The following is a 19,376-nucleotide window of genomic DNA, read 5'->3' as shown; positions in this document are numbered from 1 at the left end:
TATAATTGTGTGTGTGTTATGTATATATGTGTGTGTATATAATTATATATAAATAAATATATAAAAAATTTTTTTTTTTTTAATTGCATAAAAAAAAAGCTTTTTAAGAAATCTGCACCTTCCCTAATGAGGGCAGCTAAACAGTTCACATAGATAAAGGGTATTCATACTGGATAGTTATGTGGGTAAGTCACATGCTTGAAATGTCTTTTTTTTTGTGTGTCTATGATTTGTTTATCGTCGTGTTGTTTTCTGTATTAGGTTCTCTTTATTACTCTCTTGGATCGTCTGCGTGATGTGTTTTAATTGTATTCTCGTTTTATAGTGGATAAAACATGTTGATGAACAAGGTCGACCATATTACTATAGCGCAGATGGTTCAAGATCTGAATGGGAACTACCGAAAGTGAGTAAGCAAGCTGAAGAACAGAAACCAGTAAGCACTTCTGTGTTAACATTCATCTCTATAAAGCATTTACAGAGTATACATGATGCAGCGAAAAGCTTAAAATATACAGTGCATCTATAGAACTACTGCATATGACCATTTCAGGACTTGCATGTTGTCCCAAAGGACATGGTCACATAGCCCTATGCTTACTGTAGGTTACATCTGCGTGTTCTCATAATGAACTTAAGTTGAAAGCACTTTCGAGTTGAACGGTCATGCATGGGTGTACAGTATGATCTGTTCCAGTACCACAGGCTGATTTGGTTCCATCAGGGTCATTTAGATCCCAGCAGTTTCACAGTGCAACTAGTGGTTTTGTTTCCTATTCCAGAAGTGTGATTCAAACTTATGGGACAACCATTTTGTGCAGTTATTTAATGTTAAATAACATTTTACTTTGCAATACAAACATTAAATCAGTCTGCTGTTAAACTTCATGTTGACAATTGTTTGTTTTGTAGGTTGTGCATGCTTAATAAGTAAATAAATAAATAAGCATCATGAACTGTGGGGTGGGGGGATTTAAGAAGGTCACTACAAATAAAAAACAGGAGCTTTATCCTTGCATCTAAAGTCACGCAAATCTGCAGAATGATGATCATTAAATATATTAATATGTCTGTATCAACATGTACCGTAATCCCTCTTCAAAACAGCTATATATGGAACAGCTATAATCTAATTAGTGTAATGAAGATTAGCAACACAGTGCAGCGACTCTGTACTCTCCTTTTCCCAGTGACCTGGAGTACTGCTTTTGCAATTCTGTGTGGTTTAAATTACAAATGATATTCTGGTTCATGAAAAGAGAGGTATTGTTTTGTGTGTTGTCTATTTTCCTTACTCCTGCTGTCCTGTTTCTTTTCCTGTGTCATCGTGTTTTTTTTTTTTCTTTCAGTATAAACTCTCGCCACCAGTGCCAGGAGAATTTCCTAAAAGCAGAAGTCTGGACCGGAAGCAAGTTGACCCTATAGTGTTAACAAAGTGGAGAAACAGCACATATGTGCTTGATTTAAGTGACAAGGTAGGATGGAGTGAAGTACCGTTTTGTTTTTTTGCAAGGCTCAGAATTTACCGTTGCTCGTCCTACCTACACCAAGCCAGTTTTTAATTTTTTTGGGGGTTGGTGTACCTGCTTGTATTGAAAACAATTTGTTATATTAAGGAAAAAAATAAACGATACTAGGACATGTAATTAAAAAAAAAAAAAAAAGAGCATTACAATTAGTCACAGAAAAGTCCTGTGAACAATTGCATTTTCTTTTAAAAAAAATTGCTGATTGTAAAATCTTTTAGCTGGTTTGGAAGGGCACTGTTTAAATACTCGAGTGGATGTACTGGGTAGGGGTGTAGTGAAGAATCATGCACCCAATGGTTCCTGAATGGTAGGAGTTGGTATGAATACATATTATCCTTAACTAATTTCATTTTTACTAAATACGCTATCGTTAAATTATCATTTGGTCTTATTAAGCATCATCAGCTCATCAGGACCATCACATGTATCGTGATGCTTACCTAATACCTCTGACATTTAGGAAGGGAATATGAAATCGTGTCATCTGCCAGTGAGGGAGATGGGAAGAGAAACTGATGGAAGTGTCATGGAACTGTCTCGGATCATGTGCGATCAGCAGGGATCCTAGTTTTCCGCAATACAAAAAAAAAGGGTTACAAAATGAATTTTTCCTGCCACATTATAAGACGAACAAACAGTACTATTGGGTAACAGTCAACACATTAGGCTAAGTATTTATTGTTGTTCTTGTTACACTTTGTTGTGTCTATGTTGTATTTTAGTTTATAACTTTAATTATTTTTGAACTGTAACCTTGTATTACAGTGTAACATGTGCAAGTTGCTTTGGATAAATGCGTCTGCTAAATAAATAAAGTAAAAATGGTTACACTTTCAAATTCTAAGCAAGTTACAAGCTTACCAGCGCCATTAATCAATAAAACAAACACACATACTTTTTTTTTTACTTCAGATATTACAAAGAGTTCCCTGTTGTAAAAAAAACTGCCGGTTGATCTACTTTGTACAGAGGAATGTTGGCTTTTACACACATTTTGAGAAAATCTGAAAGTTTCATGCTCTTCTTTGGATCGTTTCAGTGTCTTACAACTGCCAAACACAGTGGTCTGTTTTCAGTGTTTTCATCCTTGCCAAACTCGTTAACCTGATCTTTAGGGGTGATTTTTATTGGTTTTATGTGAAAGCTGAAGTAAACTGAACTTGAATACCGGAAGCAGTTTTATTAGACAGGTATGTTTATGTAAATTTAAAGCAAAGTCGTCTGTGTTAATGTTTATATATAATACGTGTATTGATTTGGTTATTCTCAAACAAACAAAAAACGTCTTGCATGTTTTTTGCCCCTCCCCAAGTGTAAAACTAAAAAATCTTCGAAAACATAGGAAATCTGCGTTTTTCAGTGTTATCATAGAAATTCCGTGTTATTCTGCAGCAAACCGATTTCTAGGATCCCTGGCGATCGGTGATCCAGAAATTAGCACCCAAGGGTCACAGGCTTGTTAGATGTCTGCCAGCAGGTTTTAAACTGTACCAGTGAAGGTGAGAGTGCCAGCTGTGTGCCAGTCTCGTCTGCAGGTGAAAGAGACCTCCAATAGACAGCACTCCCTGGCCAAAAGACCAAAGTGTTACAGACATTAAGGGATAAACGCATATTGTGTTGCATGCTGTGTTGGACATGACATGCTTCACACATATAGGACATCTCTGATGTGATGCAATATCTACTTGCCAGGGATATGATCATGGGTTTGGATAATGTTTAAACCTAAAACTTAACTAAGCCAAGAAGACATGCATTTCAGCTAATGCATTCACAAGTGTAAAATATAGCATACACTATCCACAATCTTAAAGTGTCAGGACCGACCCACGTTGTCATAGGTATTACAAAATCACATCATAAACCAGGTTTTGTAGATCATATGTAGTGGTGTCCGGCCCAACATGGCCGGAGAGTGTACGCTAGCCTTAAAAGAGCAGACCTTGTGAAACGCTCGAAGGCACAGGGTGTGTACCGGCCTGTTTTTGAATATGTAGCCAGGATGCTAGTCTTTTGAAATTAATCTTTTAAGGTCCATTAGGCTACTTCACTTTAACATTTTAGATGGAAGATGACACATCCAGTTGCACAGTCCCACTGACACTGTCATTACTTTGGTTCAGGGTTGAACAACACTTTACTGAGCAACTAACGCTGAAGAGATTCCAACTGGATGTAGTATTTGAAACATTATACAGTGTTCTCCTTATGACGAAGGCAATGAGTGAATGCTATAAAATCTATAATTCTCTTTTTGTTAAATAAATAATAAAAAAACTGTAGACATACACTTTTTTGATTCTGTTGCAGTTGTCTGTCGTACACAAGCGTAATGCATCTGAACATCACACGGGGGTTATTGCTCCCCCACCTTATCATGAACAAGTTAGTATCCCTCATTGTCAATGTTCTGTCTTTCCAGCTCAAACGAATAAAACAAACATCCCTTTGAAGCAGTCTGCTAAAAACCAATCAAATTAACTATTGTCTCTCTTGCTTTGAACTACTAACTAAACAAATACTGCTCTTGACTGTCGAGAGGTTTACTGGGCTCAACTGTAATTTATAATTAAAATAAAAAAATTGCAAAAACATCCTAATCAATTAAAGTTGCAATATTCCTTTAGAATCTTAGGCAGTTGGCATTTTGACATCAGATCTGTTACATGCTCCTTTGTCAGTCTTTCAATGATTTGTCTGTAACTTTGCCAACACTGCATAAGCTGTCAACTGTTTTTTTTAGTTCTTTTGCTTACTTATTTTGGTATATTTTGAATTTTTTTGTTTTGTTTTTATTTTTGTAATTATTATATTATAACGTCTCTTTCTTCTTTAGGAATCTCCAACCACTCCAAAGCAAGGCTTTCCTGATTCCGATTCTTGCCCTTCCTCTCCAAAGCACCCCACAGCTGTTAGTATCCACTGCTACTGTATTCCCTTCATTCCAGCAATCCCAGTCTTTATTGTTTTATCTCCCTTTGGTGCTGTGCTCCATGACCAGCTCCAGCTAATCTACTAAAAAATTCAAACCTGGGAAGCTTTAGACCAGGAAATCATCTGAGTTTCTCAGTATCGATATCATGTGGTTGAAAAGTCAAGGACTGGAAGTCAGGAGGTCCTGGTTGGGAATCTTGGCTCGGACACTGTGACCTTGGCTTGGGGAAGTTCCTTAGCATCCTTGTGGCCGCTGTGCAGCTCTCAGCTGTAAACCGGGAAACAAATATAGGGCTACTCTTGACACATTCTTCAGCCTTCCTCTAGATGTTAAATGTAATAGTAAAAAATCACCTTACTGTCTTAGACATCTAGTGGGTATGTTCACAAACAGTTTCAGAAGCTATATTTTTGACAATCTTTTGTGTTATTGTAACTTACATATTTTTTTGTTTTGTTTTTAAAGGCTTCGGAGAAATGTGGAGTGTTAAATGTAACCAAAATCACAGAACATGGAAAGAAAGTTAGGTAGGTATCTATAAAATATTTTGTATGGTTTCTAGACTTGCAGCTGGGCCTTTAGAAAATAATATTGAATTGGTGCCATTTTCCTCTTGCATCCATAATACAGTTAAGTTAAATATGCTTAATTTTCGCGCACGTATGTCATGAAGAAATAGGATTTCCTTCCCATTCTATTCTTTAAAAGTGTTATGTAAAATAATTTTGTTTTCAAATAGAGGGGGTAAGATTGACCGTCTCTGGCGTGAATGTTTTCCCTTTGTCAGTGATGTATTGTAGACCTTTGGGTATCTGAGTGATCCAAGAAATAGAACAGTTTTGATTCAAAATTCAACTTATTTTAGGAAGAACTGGACATCCTCGTGGGCTGTGCTGCAGGGCTCCACATTGTTATTTGCCAAAGGTCAAGGTGGCGGGACTGGTTGGGTAGGTGCTTCATTAAATTATCCCAGTTGAGGTGCACCAGTGTTTTAGATTCTGCTGTTTTTGTGTCTTGCAATAAACTTAGTGATACATCTGTTTGTCTGCTTCAGGTGCAGCGAAGCATGGGCCTGTAGTAGTCTTGAAATAACATTTTTTTGCATGAGCACTTTTGTTAATTTCCAAATGTATTTGTTCATAAAACATTTGCACTGTTTTTTTTCTTTTTTCTTTTCTAAAGCAATCAAGATCACTCACTCTTGCATCTATAACTTAAACTTAAATCATTACAGCTAGAAAACAAATGTAAACTTGATCCAGTGTACTATACTAGTAAATATACTAGCAAACATTTAGGTCAGACACCTTCTTCAGAGCATAACAAATCATCAACATTTTTTTCAGTTCAAACTGAATACAGTAAGTTGAGGTAAAATCACCTTTTAAAATGAAGTTCATGTTTCGTGAATAAGGGTCCTTCGATTTATTACCTGGGGAAAATCTGTGTTTTCTGCAGCTCCCTTTTAAGTGACATTAGGGGGACGTATGTACCATAGAACTTGGCCTTAAAATCCTAATTATATTGGACACATACTATTTTACCCCTGTAAATAAGAAGTTATATCTCAGTGGATTTTATCCTGTATAAATGTTAAAAAAAAAAAAAAAAAAAAAAAAAAAAAAAAGATTTATGGTAGAAAATAGGTGGTTAGCATTTATCTGAAAAGATACATGTATATAAGTGCTGAAGAACAGTTTTGCATGCTAAAACATATTTGAAGTTTGGTTCCACTGACAGTGAGAGTAGTGTCTGCTAACCACTGATGCATGCAACATACACTGTACTGGAGAAAACATGGAGATTTACTCCAACTAGATTTCTTACACACTCTTCACACGTCTTGTGTTGGGGGGGGGGGGGGGGGGGGGGGGTACATTATCGCAAAGTTATCTGGCTTTTGGCTGCATTTGTGCTGTGCACTTTTTTGTGACATCATCATTTTTCTTCCCCCTTTCCATCAAGTCGTACTACCAAAGGGGCTCAATCCCTGAGCTGCTCCTCTCGCTGCTAGCCAACTGGAAACACTCAGTCAAGCGGCGGCCTGCCGTCTCCTATGTAAACTCTGGCCCTGTTACAGCTGCCACTGTATGTGTTCTCTCTGCACGCCTCCTCCCATTTGTAATGCTTTCTGTCTACCATTAACACATGTAACTTTGCTTAGGTGAGATGTTAAGGGATATGAGGTGGAGGGATATGCACTACTGTTGAATGTATTTATGCATTTATGTGTTTGTTTCAAATATTGGTTGGGGATGGGAATGGTGAGGGATGGGATGCTATTTTTCCATACCAGGCAGCACCTGGTCATTTGTGACTGAAAATAGTTTGCACCTGAGGACCAGTACTGTACATGTGATAATATTTTATTAAATCTGTGCATGTGTAATTTTTAAAACAGTAAAACCTTTTTTTTGTGTGTGCAAGCAGTATTTGGGACTAAGGATTGGGTGAGCTTTTCCTCTCATCTCCCATGCTTGGCCCACAAGCAGTAACTGATCACTGCTGGAGAACTACAGGGTATATTACATTCATCTAAACAGTGACAAATCTGAATACCTCAATCGCTGAAATCATTCAAAAATAACTCCTACAGTGACAACTAACACCTCTAACAGAGCTAGTGAGCTTCTTTGGCAATACAATATTTGTTTTTGTAGCAACATAGTACATTTGCAGGAGTAGTTTATTTTTATTTATTTTCTAATTTAATTTGGTTGGCTGTGATATTAATAATCAAACACTGTTTAGAACATGGAACAGATGTTGAAACACAGGACATGTGCCTATATAGAAGGTTAATAGTAGAAAACAACTGGATAACTCATGAATGAAGTTCTTCACTTGCTGAACTTGGTTTAAAATAGGGAAATACAGGGCAAAATTCCAAAGCCAGTCTACAAAAGGAACCACATTGCACAGAATTGTATTCGAGGCTTGTATTCGAAAGCTGAAAAAAAGCACCTATGAACAACCACTGAGGTAGAACTGCTGATCATTGGTAGATGCTACCTTACAAAACAAACCCATTCCTCTTTGAGTAGCATAGTACAGAGATCGTAGTTCACAAAGCCTACAGCTGTGAACATTCAGACTTCATAAAAACAGGGTGCCCCTGAAGTAACCTGACTTTTTGTAGCGATAATCTGCAACATAAACAAGGTACAGATGTCATAATGCCAAGTTACATATGGACCATACTAGTGGGTATATGTGTGTGGTGAATTGGTAGTGGAATACTATGGCAAAGTTGAAAGTTTATTTCGATATCAATGTAATCCTTCATCCTAACTCAAAGGAACACCACCACACTGTGCACCCTTAAAAAGAGGCTGAGGAAGAGCTTGGAGACTGAATCACCCTCCTTCACTGGGTATCTCCAAGGCAGGGTTAGGGGGACTTCAGAATTCACAGCTCTTCAGCACCATCCAGTCCAGCTATAAATGTAATCGCAAAAAAAATTGCTCAATGTCATTCTCTTTATGCCCCCCTGAGCCATGCATTACACTTCAGAGGAGGCTATGACAGGAATGCACCAATAATACAAATTTGTGGTGATACTCGCTATGACAAGAGGGTATCTGATAATAAAAGGTGGCTTGTTGAAATGCTTTCATTATGTAGAGACTGGAAAGTGTTGCTAATGTGCAGTGTGTGTACCTTTTACAGTGGCTGCTGATAATGGATGTATTAATGAAGAGGCTGTGCATGTTTTATAATCCTGAGCCAGTGGGAGTTCCTTTGCTAATAATGAGAAGAGTGCAGCAGGGGAATGGTTTGTGGTGAAGTGGAGGGGGTGCTCTTTGCTGTACTGGGGATAAGAGTGTTGATAAGTTACAGCATGCCTTTTGGGACAGCCTAGTCTTACTGTTTTCTCTTGGGAGAGGTGTGGCTGAGGGCATTCCTAACTAAGCTACCTGACAAGACTCATCTGTTCACAAGACGGTTTCCTGCCCTGTGGGCAGTGATTAGACTCTCCTTATTATCTCTAGCGTGTAATGATGATACATTCAGTCATGCAATGTTTCTCTGTAAAGATGGGGAGGTGCTTCTTCTTTTGGAAAGGTTTCCCATAAGCCTTTTTTTATTATTTTTATTTGTTTTTCTCGTCAGAAGTTTGGGGGCAGTCAGTCTAAACCCGAGTTTACTGTGGATCTTAGAGGGGCGATCTTGGAATGGGCTTCAAAAGACAAATCCAGCAAGAAGCGTGTCCTGGAGGTACATTTAATTTTTTTTCTTTAAAAAAATGATAGGCCCATACTCCCTTGTATAAAAACATTGATGCTTTCACTTTAGTCCATTTTACTATATACAGTGCCGTGAAAAAATATTTGCCCCCTGTCTGATTTTCTGCATTCTTGCATATTTTTGACACTGAATGATATCAGATCTTCATCACAAACCTAATATTAGATAAAAGGGACCCTGAGTGAACAAGTAACACAAAAAATTGATACATATTTCATTTATTTATTAAAGAAAGTTATGCAATACCCACTGCCCCTGTGTGAAAAAGTAATCGCCCCCTTAGACTCAATAACTTTTAGCAGCAGTAACTGCAACCAAATGTTTCCTGTAGTTATTGATTCAACTCGGTCAACTCAATGACATTTCTGGGTTTTTGAGCATGAACTGCTCGTTTCAGGTCATGCCACAACATTTCAATGGGGTTTAGGTCTGGACTTTGACTAGGCCATTCTAAAACTTTAAATTTCTTGTTCTTCAGCCATTCTGATGTAGACTTGCTTGTGTGTTTCGGATCATTGTCTTGCTGCATGACCCAGCTGCGCTTCAGCTTCAGCTCAGACGGATGGCCTGACATTCTCCTGTAGAATTCTCTGATAGAGCAGAATTCATGGTTCCTTCAATGATGGCAAGGCGTCCAGGTCCTGATGCAGCAAAGCATCCCCAAACCATGACACTACCACCACCATGCTTGACCGTTGGTATGAGGTTCTTATGGCCACTCCTGGGAAGATTCACTACTGTCCCAAACATTTTCCATTTGGACAATATGGCTCTGACTGTGGTTCGGTGGAGCCCCAGAGCCTTAGAAATGGTTTTGTAACCCTTTCCAGACTGATGGGCATCAACAACTTTTTTCCAGAGGTCTTCAGGAATTTATTTTGTTCGTGGCATGATGTGCCGCCTATAGAACCTGTGTGCTGACAACTTCACTCTGATGGTAAGGGCCAAAGTTAGTCAGATTTATATTGGGCAGGGCTGGCCCAAATCAGACCTGGTTGTTAACCGAATTACTTAAACAGCTGACCCTAATTATCCCTTTAATTGGGTTGAGTTAACTAGGGGGGGCAATAACTTTCACACCTGAAGATTGCATGTTTGATTACCTTGCACACCAAACAAATGAAAGAAGCACCAAACTTTGGTGTCATTTTTTCTCTCAGACTCCCTCTATATACTACTACAACCCACAAACAAATCTGACCAAATACAATGTGAAAATGTGCAAAAATGCAGAAAATCCTTGACTTGCATAAAGAAGGAAAAACATTGAGTGAAATAGCTTGCATCACTCGATTTTCAAGGTGTGGTATCCGAAGAATAATCAAGTACAGAGAAACATCATCTGTAATTGACAAACCCAGGACTGGAAGACCCAAAAAACAGTCTTACAAGGATGAGCAGTATAGATAATATCCTTAAGGAATAGAAAGAAGACAAGCGTTGAATTGACAACAGAACTGGCAGAAGGCACAGGCGTCGTTGTCCATCAGATTAGCAGTACGATGGTCACTCTTGAAATCAGGACTTTAAGGATGTGTTGCAGTAAGAATACCTCTTAAGAAAGGGGAACAAGACTAAAAGGCTAAAATATGCACAAGGACACAGAAATTGGACTATGGAATAAAGGTCAAAGGTGCTTTGGACTGTTGATGAATAGACAATGACACCTGTTTTTTTTATTTTTATAATGAACAATTCTATTTAAAGGTGACACACACACTGTATGCCAGAAAATAAAATCCTTGAATCGTATGTATTTCTTTGTACAATTTCTTGTTTTATTTGAACTGACTCATTGCTCAGTAGTTGTATTTTTTGTATTTTGGCTCCCCCTAGTGCTGTATCTTTGCTATGCAAGGCGAGTTATTGTGTAGCTTGCATGTGCTGCAATGTAACATTTTAACATGCTGCAGCCAGTGTTTCTGCGTTAGTGTGTTTCTTTTCTTTGACTGGAATTGTATTACTTTTTTTCTGTCAGCTAAAAACACGGCAAGGAACTGAGCTGCTAATTCAGTCTGAAAATGATACTGTTATCAACGACTGGTACAAAGCACTGGGAGAGATGATAAGTACTCATGTAAGTATATTTATGAACTGGGCATGATTGGTAGAGTTTTGTAGCACATAGACCTACTTCATTTTGCCGGATGCTTTGGTTGGGGGGGTTTGATTTAAGCTCATTTTTGCACATAAGCCCCTTAAAATAAAAGAAAACAAGTCCAATCTGGGCTGTTTGAAATGTCATTCATTTTTCTTTAGGCTTGGGAGTCTGACGAAGCAATCGAAGAGGACATGCCAGAGTCTCCTGGAGCCGATAAACACGACAAGGACAGCAGAGACTCGAAGAAGTCACGCAGTGAGTGTCTCTCAAGCACTGTGGTGTCTATAGCAGAAATATAATCCTGCCCAAAAAGGGTGTTGGTTGTCTGAATTGCATTGTCTATTTTAAAATAATAATAAAATGAGCACTATCCTGCAGAAATAGTAGAGGTATGTGTTACACTTTAGAGTTTTACATGCATGTAGAGAAGTAAACTTGGTAAGATCATTTTTTGTTGTATTTAGAATGTGGGAGTATAAGGAGATGCTGTCCATTAATAAGTAAATATGTAAGTTAATGAGGTCTAATTTAACACAATACTGATGGCTCTAATGTTCTATATACAGCATTGTCTGGGTGTATTCCGTAGGGAATATACTTCTATGGTATTTAAGCAACTCCCTTGGAGGAACTAGCATAACTGCTTGATGCTGAACTCAGGCTCTCAGGCTGCTGTTCAGGTACATTACCTGGTAAACTCTGTCAGAATCCGATCACAGCAGGATATATTGAGTAATTATTACTCATTTCCTGTCAGATGACAGAAATCCAGTCTAAATGAATGCAAACCATACCGATGAGTTTGCATTAGACCCACCCATTTTGTGAGCCTGACCCTGATTTCCTATGGTACCCTCATGAAACGTTTACCTTACTGACGTATCCTATTTATTTTTATTTAAATGCTGCATGACTCTCTTTGGGACACTGGATTAGCTTTTCCTTACTAAACTGGCTTGTGTATTATCATCTTCAGCTTTTCTCAAGTCATTTCAAACTAATCTGGCCTACCTTGAGCAGTGCAGCATTACTAATTATCCCCTACTGGGGTGTGCGTATCCCTACACACGCTGGCAGCCTGTGATGTCTGTCCATCTATAATTTGAGGGAATCGGAATCTGGGGCGCAAGGAGGCTGACTGTTGGCCAAACTATCATTTTTATTTGCGTATGTGGAGAATGCAGGTTATAGTGATTGACTTTTATATGTTCATTGTAGTTCTACATTTCTGTTTACTGCTGAGGCAGGAGATGTATGTGGACTATGGCTTTTCTGTATGTGAAATCTGCCATGCTCTCTTCTAGCCATGAAGAGCTCTGTCAGTATAGATTCTTCAGACCAGAAGAAGACCAGAGTAAAACTGAAGAAGTTCCTGACTCGCCGACCCACACTGCAGGCAGTCAGAGACAAGGGCTATATTAAAGGTAAAGGAATGAATTGGTCACATGTTCAGCCAAGTCATTGCCATCTTATCTGTCCAGTAAGAGGCTGGTGGATTCAGATATCCCAATTTAAATGTATATCCCGTGGACTACAAATTAGCACAGGTGCAATTGCAGCTCATTATTTCCCTGTCTGACTTACCTGTGCTGTTGCCTGGCAACACGATTGTTTTTCATGCGCAATACATATAGTTAGCTACATTTATAGTTTAGCTACCGAAGTTTGATTTTAATCGGCTCTTTGTATTAGTTAGATCAGATGTCACAGACCATACTTAAAATACAAGACTAATGGAAAATATTAAATATAAACACATTTGCGCTTTTGTGCATGCATTCAGAAAGTTTAACTGCCCCTTTGTTTATATAATATTGGATTTGCTCTTTTTTGTGTAACAGATCAAGTATTTGGATGTAACCTGACCAGCCTCTGTCAGAGAGAGAAAACTACTGTGCCAAGCTTTGTTAGGATGTGTATCGATCATTTAGAAAACAACGGCAAGTGTACTCATTTGAATGTCATTTAAAGAAGCTGCTTATGGTTTAATTTTACTTCCATTTAATAGTACCTTGTAACATGTATTGCTACTAACTGAGTGTGGCGGAGTGTCCCGCCCCTATGTATTTATTTATTATTATTTGAATTTTTGTTTGCGGCGCGGATAAAAGCGCTGCGTCTTTTGTTATTGTTTTTTATATTTAAAAACCCAGTGAGGATGCGTGGCTGATCAGCTACTGATTATTTAACTAGCTGACAGTCACGCATCCTTTCCAAACGCGTGCAGACTGTGGCCGAGGGGTAATAACATAATTAACAGCTAGTTAACCCCTCGGCCAGAGTATAAGAACCTGCAGCTGTCAGTGCTGTAGGGTTGAGTGTACAGAGAGTACGGGAGAACACGGAAGAGCGAGCGAAAGAAAAACAATTTCTATATTTAAAAATATACTTGTTTCTGTTTGTTTGGCCATCGCGCCTTTTTGTTTTGTGTTTTGTTATTGTTTTAAATCTTTTGTTTTGTTTATTTATTTATTAAATATGCTGACCGCCGTTGTGTTCAGCTTCACCCGCCCATCCATTATTTTGGTTCAGTTACTTCCTGGTCGGTGACGTCACCACACCTCACCACTGCAAGCCATCCTGCCACACTGAGCTATAATTTTAGCACTGTATGTAGTCTCTGAGAATTAATGTTTTCTTATATCCATATAAAATAATACGACTAGAGACTCATCAGTCTAAATCCTAAAGATGAGACATTAACCCTTAGCGGTCCATTTATTCAGCGCGTATCAGCGCATCAGGTCCAATTTATTTTCACATGCGCAGTTTATTTTAGTGTAAAACAGGTTTAAAAGGCACTGCATATCAACAGGATACTCAGTACTGCATCTCCAGCCCCGCCCCACCCCTCATTCGCTGTATTTTTCACATACCTCTACATAGTACTGCATACCGATAAATCATCTCCTGATCACTCGTTTTATCACCAAACTCCTCAATAATGCGATCCAAGTCATTATTTTACTATAACATCTAAAAAAAAGCTCTGCAAATGTCTGATATTCTTTGAGCGCTGGATGCAGAAGCAGCTGTCTTGCTTGTTTATGTCCGTGTTATCTATGTGGTGCCGGGGCTATCTCTGTTCCTCAGATACGCCCCCTTTTTTTTTTCTTTCGGCTTCTCTCTGCTCCTATCGGTCTCACTCGGCCATTGAATGGTTTTCTAGGCTTTTTCCGGAGAAAAAATGACTAGAGACCTGTTTTTTACGTCTTTTTGATGATGTCGGACAGGGTCCAACATTGGACCGGAAAGGGAAAATTGCAATGTCGGAGCGACAGAAGATTCATTAATTTTTTTATGTTTTCAGGTTTAAATGTTGATGGTTTATACAGAGTAAGTGGAAACCTGGCTGTGATACAGAAGCTACGATTCGCTGTAAATCACGGTAAGTGATTTTGTTGTTGAGATAGATCTAAGCATTTCTGCCTTTGGATAAAACATTAATCCACTCCAACTGTCTACTTTTTTAGGGGTATTAGAGGTTGTAGTTAAACTGTTCTGCCTTCCCTGAAAGCGTTTCGCAGCTTGGTTTTCTGGTTTTTCCTTTCCAGAGCGAAGATGAATTGGGCTTCCGGATTCTCTTGAGTTAAACCCATCCTTTTTGTAATGTGAAATAAGGGTTGAATTTGAGAAAACAGTACTGAAATGAATAATAGAAAGAAAGTTGTCTGCTACTCCTGTTTCTCAAGTAGTAAATTATCAGAATACAATGCCCACTTTAACAGTTTTTTTTTGCCTCATCAACATTGGCGATTAACACTTGTACTGCTTTGCTGCTGCAGATGAGACTCTGGATCTGAAGGATAGTAAATGGGAAGATACTCATGTCATCACTGGAGCGCTGAAGATGTTCTTTAGAGAACTGCCCGAGCCTCTCTTCACACATAACTACTTCAATGACTTTGTCAGTGCTATCAGTAAGTATGACACACCCTGGGTGCAGGGCACCCAGCCACTAAACAAGGGTCCACTGTTAACAATCCTTTGCACTGGAGATAAGTAAAGCACCATTCTTTTCTGAAAAGTAATGAGAAAATCTATACGTGTACTGTATGATGATGCCTGAGTCATCAAATGCTTAGTAATATCCTCTACACCAGAACAACGTTCCCTCTGATATTGAGAACCTAATTTGGAATTGCAGAACAATTCAGGAAAACAAATTAGTAGTTGGTAAATCTCTCAAGTCCCTCTGTCTGGTGTTATTGCATAACATATACAACTCACAATGTTGGTAGGGGTGGGAAACTGCAAACTTCCAGATCAATAAACCTGTGGAATCTAAATTCAGATGTCATCTTGTACTGGGCCTTATTTTATATATGGTATTAAATGTGTGTTTTCCTTCATTTCCACACAGTGCAGTACTTGGTTTTTCCACAGAGTGGTGTCTTGCTTCACTTTAAGGCTGGTAGCAAATAACATTTTTTTTTTTCTCCTTCCCACCTCCCTCAGAAAGTCAGGATTACGAGCAGCGTGTGCAGTCTATAAACGACTTAATCAAGCAGTTACCAAAACCTAACCAGGACACCATGCAGGCACTCTTCAAACACCTCAGAAAGTAAGTGTGTGTGTGTTGAGCACAGTGGCTATTCCACTTCATTCTAATCCTGGAACTCATACCACTCACATCATCAATTACAGGCTGCATTAAACAATTAAAGACCTTAGTTGAGTCAACCAGGGGCTGTTCAGTTAAATAATTAAGGATGACATTGTTGGTGTGGTAAAGCCAGTAGCACTTGTTTTAAAAAGTCTGATTTATTCTAATGAAACAGAAATCAGAAGTGTGTGTGTAGTTTGTTTTGAACTTTATTTATAGTTGGCACTTTATACTGAGAAGTGGCTTCACTGGTTGCACAAAAAGTGGTGTTTTGGAAGAAAAAAATGTCCCCATTATCTGTCTTAATACAGATTCAAACTGCTACCCTTTTCAAGGCAAGGCTCTTTCTTATTCTAGGGTGTTGCCTAGGGCCCAGGTTTAGGGAGGTCATTGGAACAATGCATTCAGGCTGCAACAATACGATACAAATACTGTATTTTTTAAAAATAATAATAATAATAATAATAATAATAATAATAATAATGATGATGATGATTTGGTAGGTAATGTTTAAATAGTGATTGAGGAATGTATTTAATTTTTTAAAGATTTAAACTTTATAGTCAAATGTTGAAAGTGTTTTTGTTGGTTTGAACCCATATTGTAACACATATAGTAATGTGTATACAGTCTTTTACGCATGGTCTTTATTCCCTAGGTGCTCAGATTCCAGATTCACATACTTAAGTACTGTACCTTAAACAAGACTCCAGTGATAATATAGGTGATATAATAAAGTGCAATTTCAACATCGTGAGGTAGGAAGATGTATTGAAGAAAGTAAACATGTTGCTGAGGGAGTTTGATAAATAGATGCGATTGCATCCCACTCGATGTCGTGTTCTGAGAATGCTTCATCCGTGTGGTAGTTCAGTCTGGGGATGAGAAGAAAAGTTTCCTTACAAGTAAAGTAAGGCATGGAGCAGGGTGAGGATCAGCCTTTTTTAAATGAAGACTTGCTGTTCCATCTCCGCTCACTCAGTTGCCCTCCATTTCCGTTAAACGCTAAACCCTGTTTTGTTAATCAGTAATAGACAAGTTTAGGGATCCTAAGGGATCTGTTATTAGTGGTTACAAATACCTGTGCAAAATCTTGCCTTGGATCAGATTGTTGTCAGAACCACCGTTTTGTCTGACCTGGCTGCATCTCCAAATGTGGGGCTGTATCTCATTACTGTCTAAAGGTTTACATTACTTTAGTTTTCAGCCAAGAGTAGCTTGCACAGTAGCAAGAAGGAACAGTAAAGGTCACTGTGGATGCATGCCTGCTGATACGTGTAGAAACATTATAAATGTCCAGTTTCAAGGTGGCACACCAGTATGATTACTCATGATGTCTTCTTGTAAGCAAAGCCATAATTGGTGTTTTGTCCTAAATGGCACGATCCTCCTCCTTTTTGTTCTTTAGTACAAAAGCACTTTCAGTGACATGTTGAGCCTGCAGATTGACACTTGCAGTGATTTGAAGTGTCTGCACAAATGCCCTGTGCAATTAGGCATTCCAATTAGACATTCTGAAATATTGTACTCAGTGGAAAACCTGTGACTTGAATTTGTATAAAAGCAGTTATAAAATAAGTCCCCTGTGCTTCACTGAAAAAGGTGCTTTTCACAGCAGTGTTTCAGATCATCTCTTTGTCCACAGCCACCACAAGACCAAATAAAACAGCTCCTTGTAAATTTGGTGTCCCTGTAGATATTTTCAGTCATTGGGGGGTGTCAAGTACCACAGACAAGAGGAAAGGGGGTGAGGTCCAAAAAGTTTGAGAACCACTGCTCAAATAACACATTGACAATGAAATTCCAGCCGGACCTGTGGTCTTCATGCTGTGAGCTGGAAAGGTTGCATGAGTTTGCTTGTTCCTTCTCTGTTAGGATATGTTTGATCTACCTAAACAGAGTTGTTCAGTAATGACAGTGTTGAAGAAGACTGTAATGAATGTGTGGTGTTACCTTTATCTATGTTTGTCTTTTGTTTCAGAGTTATAGAACATGGAGAAGAGAACCGTATGAACACTCAAAGTGTTGCTATAGTGTTTGGCCCAACTCTCCTAAGACCCGAGACAGAGACTGGAAACATTGCAGTACATATGGTGTATCAGAACCAGATTGTAGAATTGATCCTACTGGAATACGAGAGCATTTTCGGCAGGTAAAACCGCATGAGAAGGGGACAAACTTGCCAAGCTATGTACCATGCAATTGAAGCTTACACTTGTGACTTATGCTATGGACCAAGCAGGGAAAAAAAACTTCTAAAAACTTTTCACTTAACATTTTGGAGCTATATTTTTTTCTTTTGGTTGCCATTCCTGCAAGTAGATGTTGTTACTTCAGGAGTCTGTGGTGTTTACCCTACTGAAAATGGATCAATCCATTGCAAATACATAACAAGACGGTACAGTAATAGAGATTAATCCTGGCCTAAGTTGCAAAGACAAGTAAATATTGCAGGCATATGTTGCATACACTGGATTCCTTGGCCAGTATTGACAATTGGACGTCTCAACGAGGTTCACTGCACATCTGTAAGGGTTCGGAAGCCACTGCCTTCTGGCATTGGTTGCATCAGCGATTTATAAAATGAAAAAATAAAGGTTGATTTATTACAGTTTTGTCTGGATAAAGTGTTCTGTTGTGAGTGTTGCTGTTTGTGTGCATGTACATGCTTTCTGCACAGTGACTGCTCGGGCTGGAAGGGTTCCTCCGAAGGCACACTGCTGCCCGGCAGTGCATCACAGCACACCTTTATTTCATCTAAATAAATATCAAAGACTTGGATGTGCTGAAAGGAAGAGAGTATCCTACTTCTAGGGTACCTGGGTTCTGTTTTATATTATTATTATTATTATTATTATTATTATTATTATTATTATTATTATTATTATTATTATTATTATTATTATTATTATTATTATACTGGAAATGTTCACAGTATTGTAGAGCACTTGTTAAACTACTACTGATCAAAAACAGGTTAATCCTGTTAAAGCATTTGGGGGGGTGTGTTCATATGGAATTAGCACATTGCAGTTCTATGCATTTATCATTGTGCCAATGCTCTATAAATATGTCTGGTCCTAGTGTCAGCCAGTCATATACAACTGAAATGTCTTGAATGCGGAGGAAATAATCAAAACCTGTGTTATGGAATTAAATTTGTTGTAAATAAGCTAATGGTCTGATCACCTTTAGCAAGTGTACATAGATTTAATGTATAGTTTCATGAACTAATGTAGGCTTCACTCCTACAAGAACAGTTTATTTGCATAGCTTTAAGACCAGTATTTTCTGGTGCTTTGCTGGGTTAGAGTTAAAAGGGTACTTGAGTTCCTGAGGACAACTTTTATTACAGGTAAATACTAACTTTGTGCACTTTCTGTCTTTTTTTATTTTTTTTCTCCCATTTCCAAGGCAATATTACCTGTTATGAAAATGGTACTGGAAATAGTATTGAATAGACTTATGGCAAATAGATGGTACATTGTAAACAGCCTTTTAAAATGATATGTACAGCTTAATTTTGAGAAATTGCCTAGTGGAATCTATTGTACAAATCTAACCATAAATGAACTTTGTACGTATGCTTTGGTGGTGAGTGATGGTAGTTTAAAAAAGAATCACCTTCATTTTTATTTTTTATATATAAATATATAAATATTCAATAACATAGACTGATTGTTAAAAAAAAAGAAAAAAAATGGTTTGGGAAGTTCATCTGTTACTGGGGCATGGTCAACTGCACATTTTTATTAATGTAATTTTCTAGACTAACTGCTGTTTGTGACACTGATATGTCTAATCTGAATTAAAGAAGAAAAAAAAAGTTGACACTGTGTTTTCTGTTAGTCTGCTGTTTGGAATTATTTTCATTATCCCTGGCCCCAAGTGATGATGGCACTCCAAAGGAGTGGTTAAAGAAAAGAGCTTGATACCAGGAAGACCCCAGTTCTAATC

At 38.2% G+C, this 19,376-nt stretch overlaps 1 protein-coding gene across 17 annotated transcripts in view; it reads left to right on the top strand.

Moving 5' to 3' along the window:
* Window positions 1–19,250, top strand: part of LOC117399825 (rho GTPase-activating protein 12-like) — a 66,089-nt gene extending 46,839 nt beyond the window's left edge. For 4 of the 17 annotated variants that reach the window (XM_059023248.1, XM_059023254.1, XM_033999215.3 and 1 more), the window contains 16 exons: window positions 326–436; window positions 1,350–1,475; window positions 3,840–3,914; window positions 4,366–4,440; window positions 4,930–4,991; window positions 5,330–5,411; window positions 6,430–6,552; window positions 8,578–8,682; window positions 10,691–10,789; window positions 10,972–11,068; window positions 12,118–12,237; window positions 12,655–12,753; window positions 14,124–14,201; window positions 14,599–14,733; window positions 15,272–15,377; window positions 17,401–19,250. In XM_059023248.1, the coding sequence (XP_058879231.1) occupies window positions 326–436; window positions 1,350–1,475; window positions 3,840–3,914; window positions 4,366–4,440; window positions 4,930–4,991; window positions 5,330–5,411; window positions 6,430–6,552; window positions 8,578–8,682; window positions 10,691–10,789; window positions 10,972–11,068; window positions 12,118–12,237; window positions 12,655–12,753; window positions 14,124–14,201; window positions 14,599–14,733; window positions 15,272–15,377; window positions 17,401–17,575 (1,668 nt within the window). In that variant the 3' untranslated portion in view covers window positions 17,576–19,250. The remainder of the gene's footprint in view (window positions 1–325; window positions 437–1,349; window positions 1,476–3,839; window positions 3,915–4,365; window positions 4,441–4,929; window positions 4,992–5,329; window positions 5,412–6,429; window positions 6,553–8,577; window positions 8,683–10,690; window positions 10,790–10,971; window positions 11,069–12,117; window positions 12,238–12,654; window positions 12,754–14,123; window positions 14,202–14,598; window positions 14,734–15,271; window positions 15,378–17,400) is intronic. The other 13 variants (XM_033999224.3, XM_033999216.3, XM_033999226.3 and 10 more) reach the window with 10 other exon arrangements.
* The last annotated feature ends 126 nt before the right edge of the window (window positions 19,251–19,376 follow it).

This window comes from Acipenser ruthenus, chromosome 4 (genome assembly GCF_902713425.1).
Source record: "Acipenser ruthenus chromosome 4, fAciRut3.2 maternal haplotype, whole genome shotgun sequence".
Classification (NCBI taxonomy): domain Eukaryota; kingdom Metazoa; phylum Chordata; class Actinopteri; order Acipenseriformes; family Acipenseridae; genus Acipenser; species Acipenser ruthenus.
The sequence above is the reverse complement of the archived record's forward strand: the minus strand, read 5'-3'. Positions and strand labels throughout refer to the sequence as shown.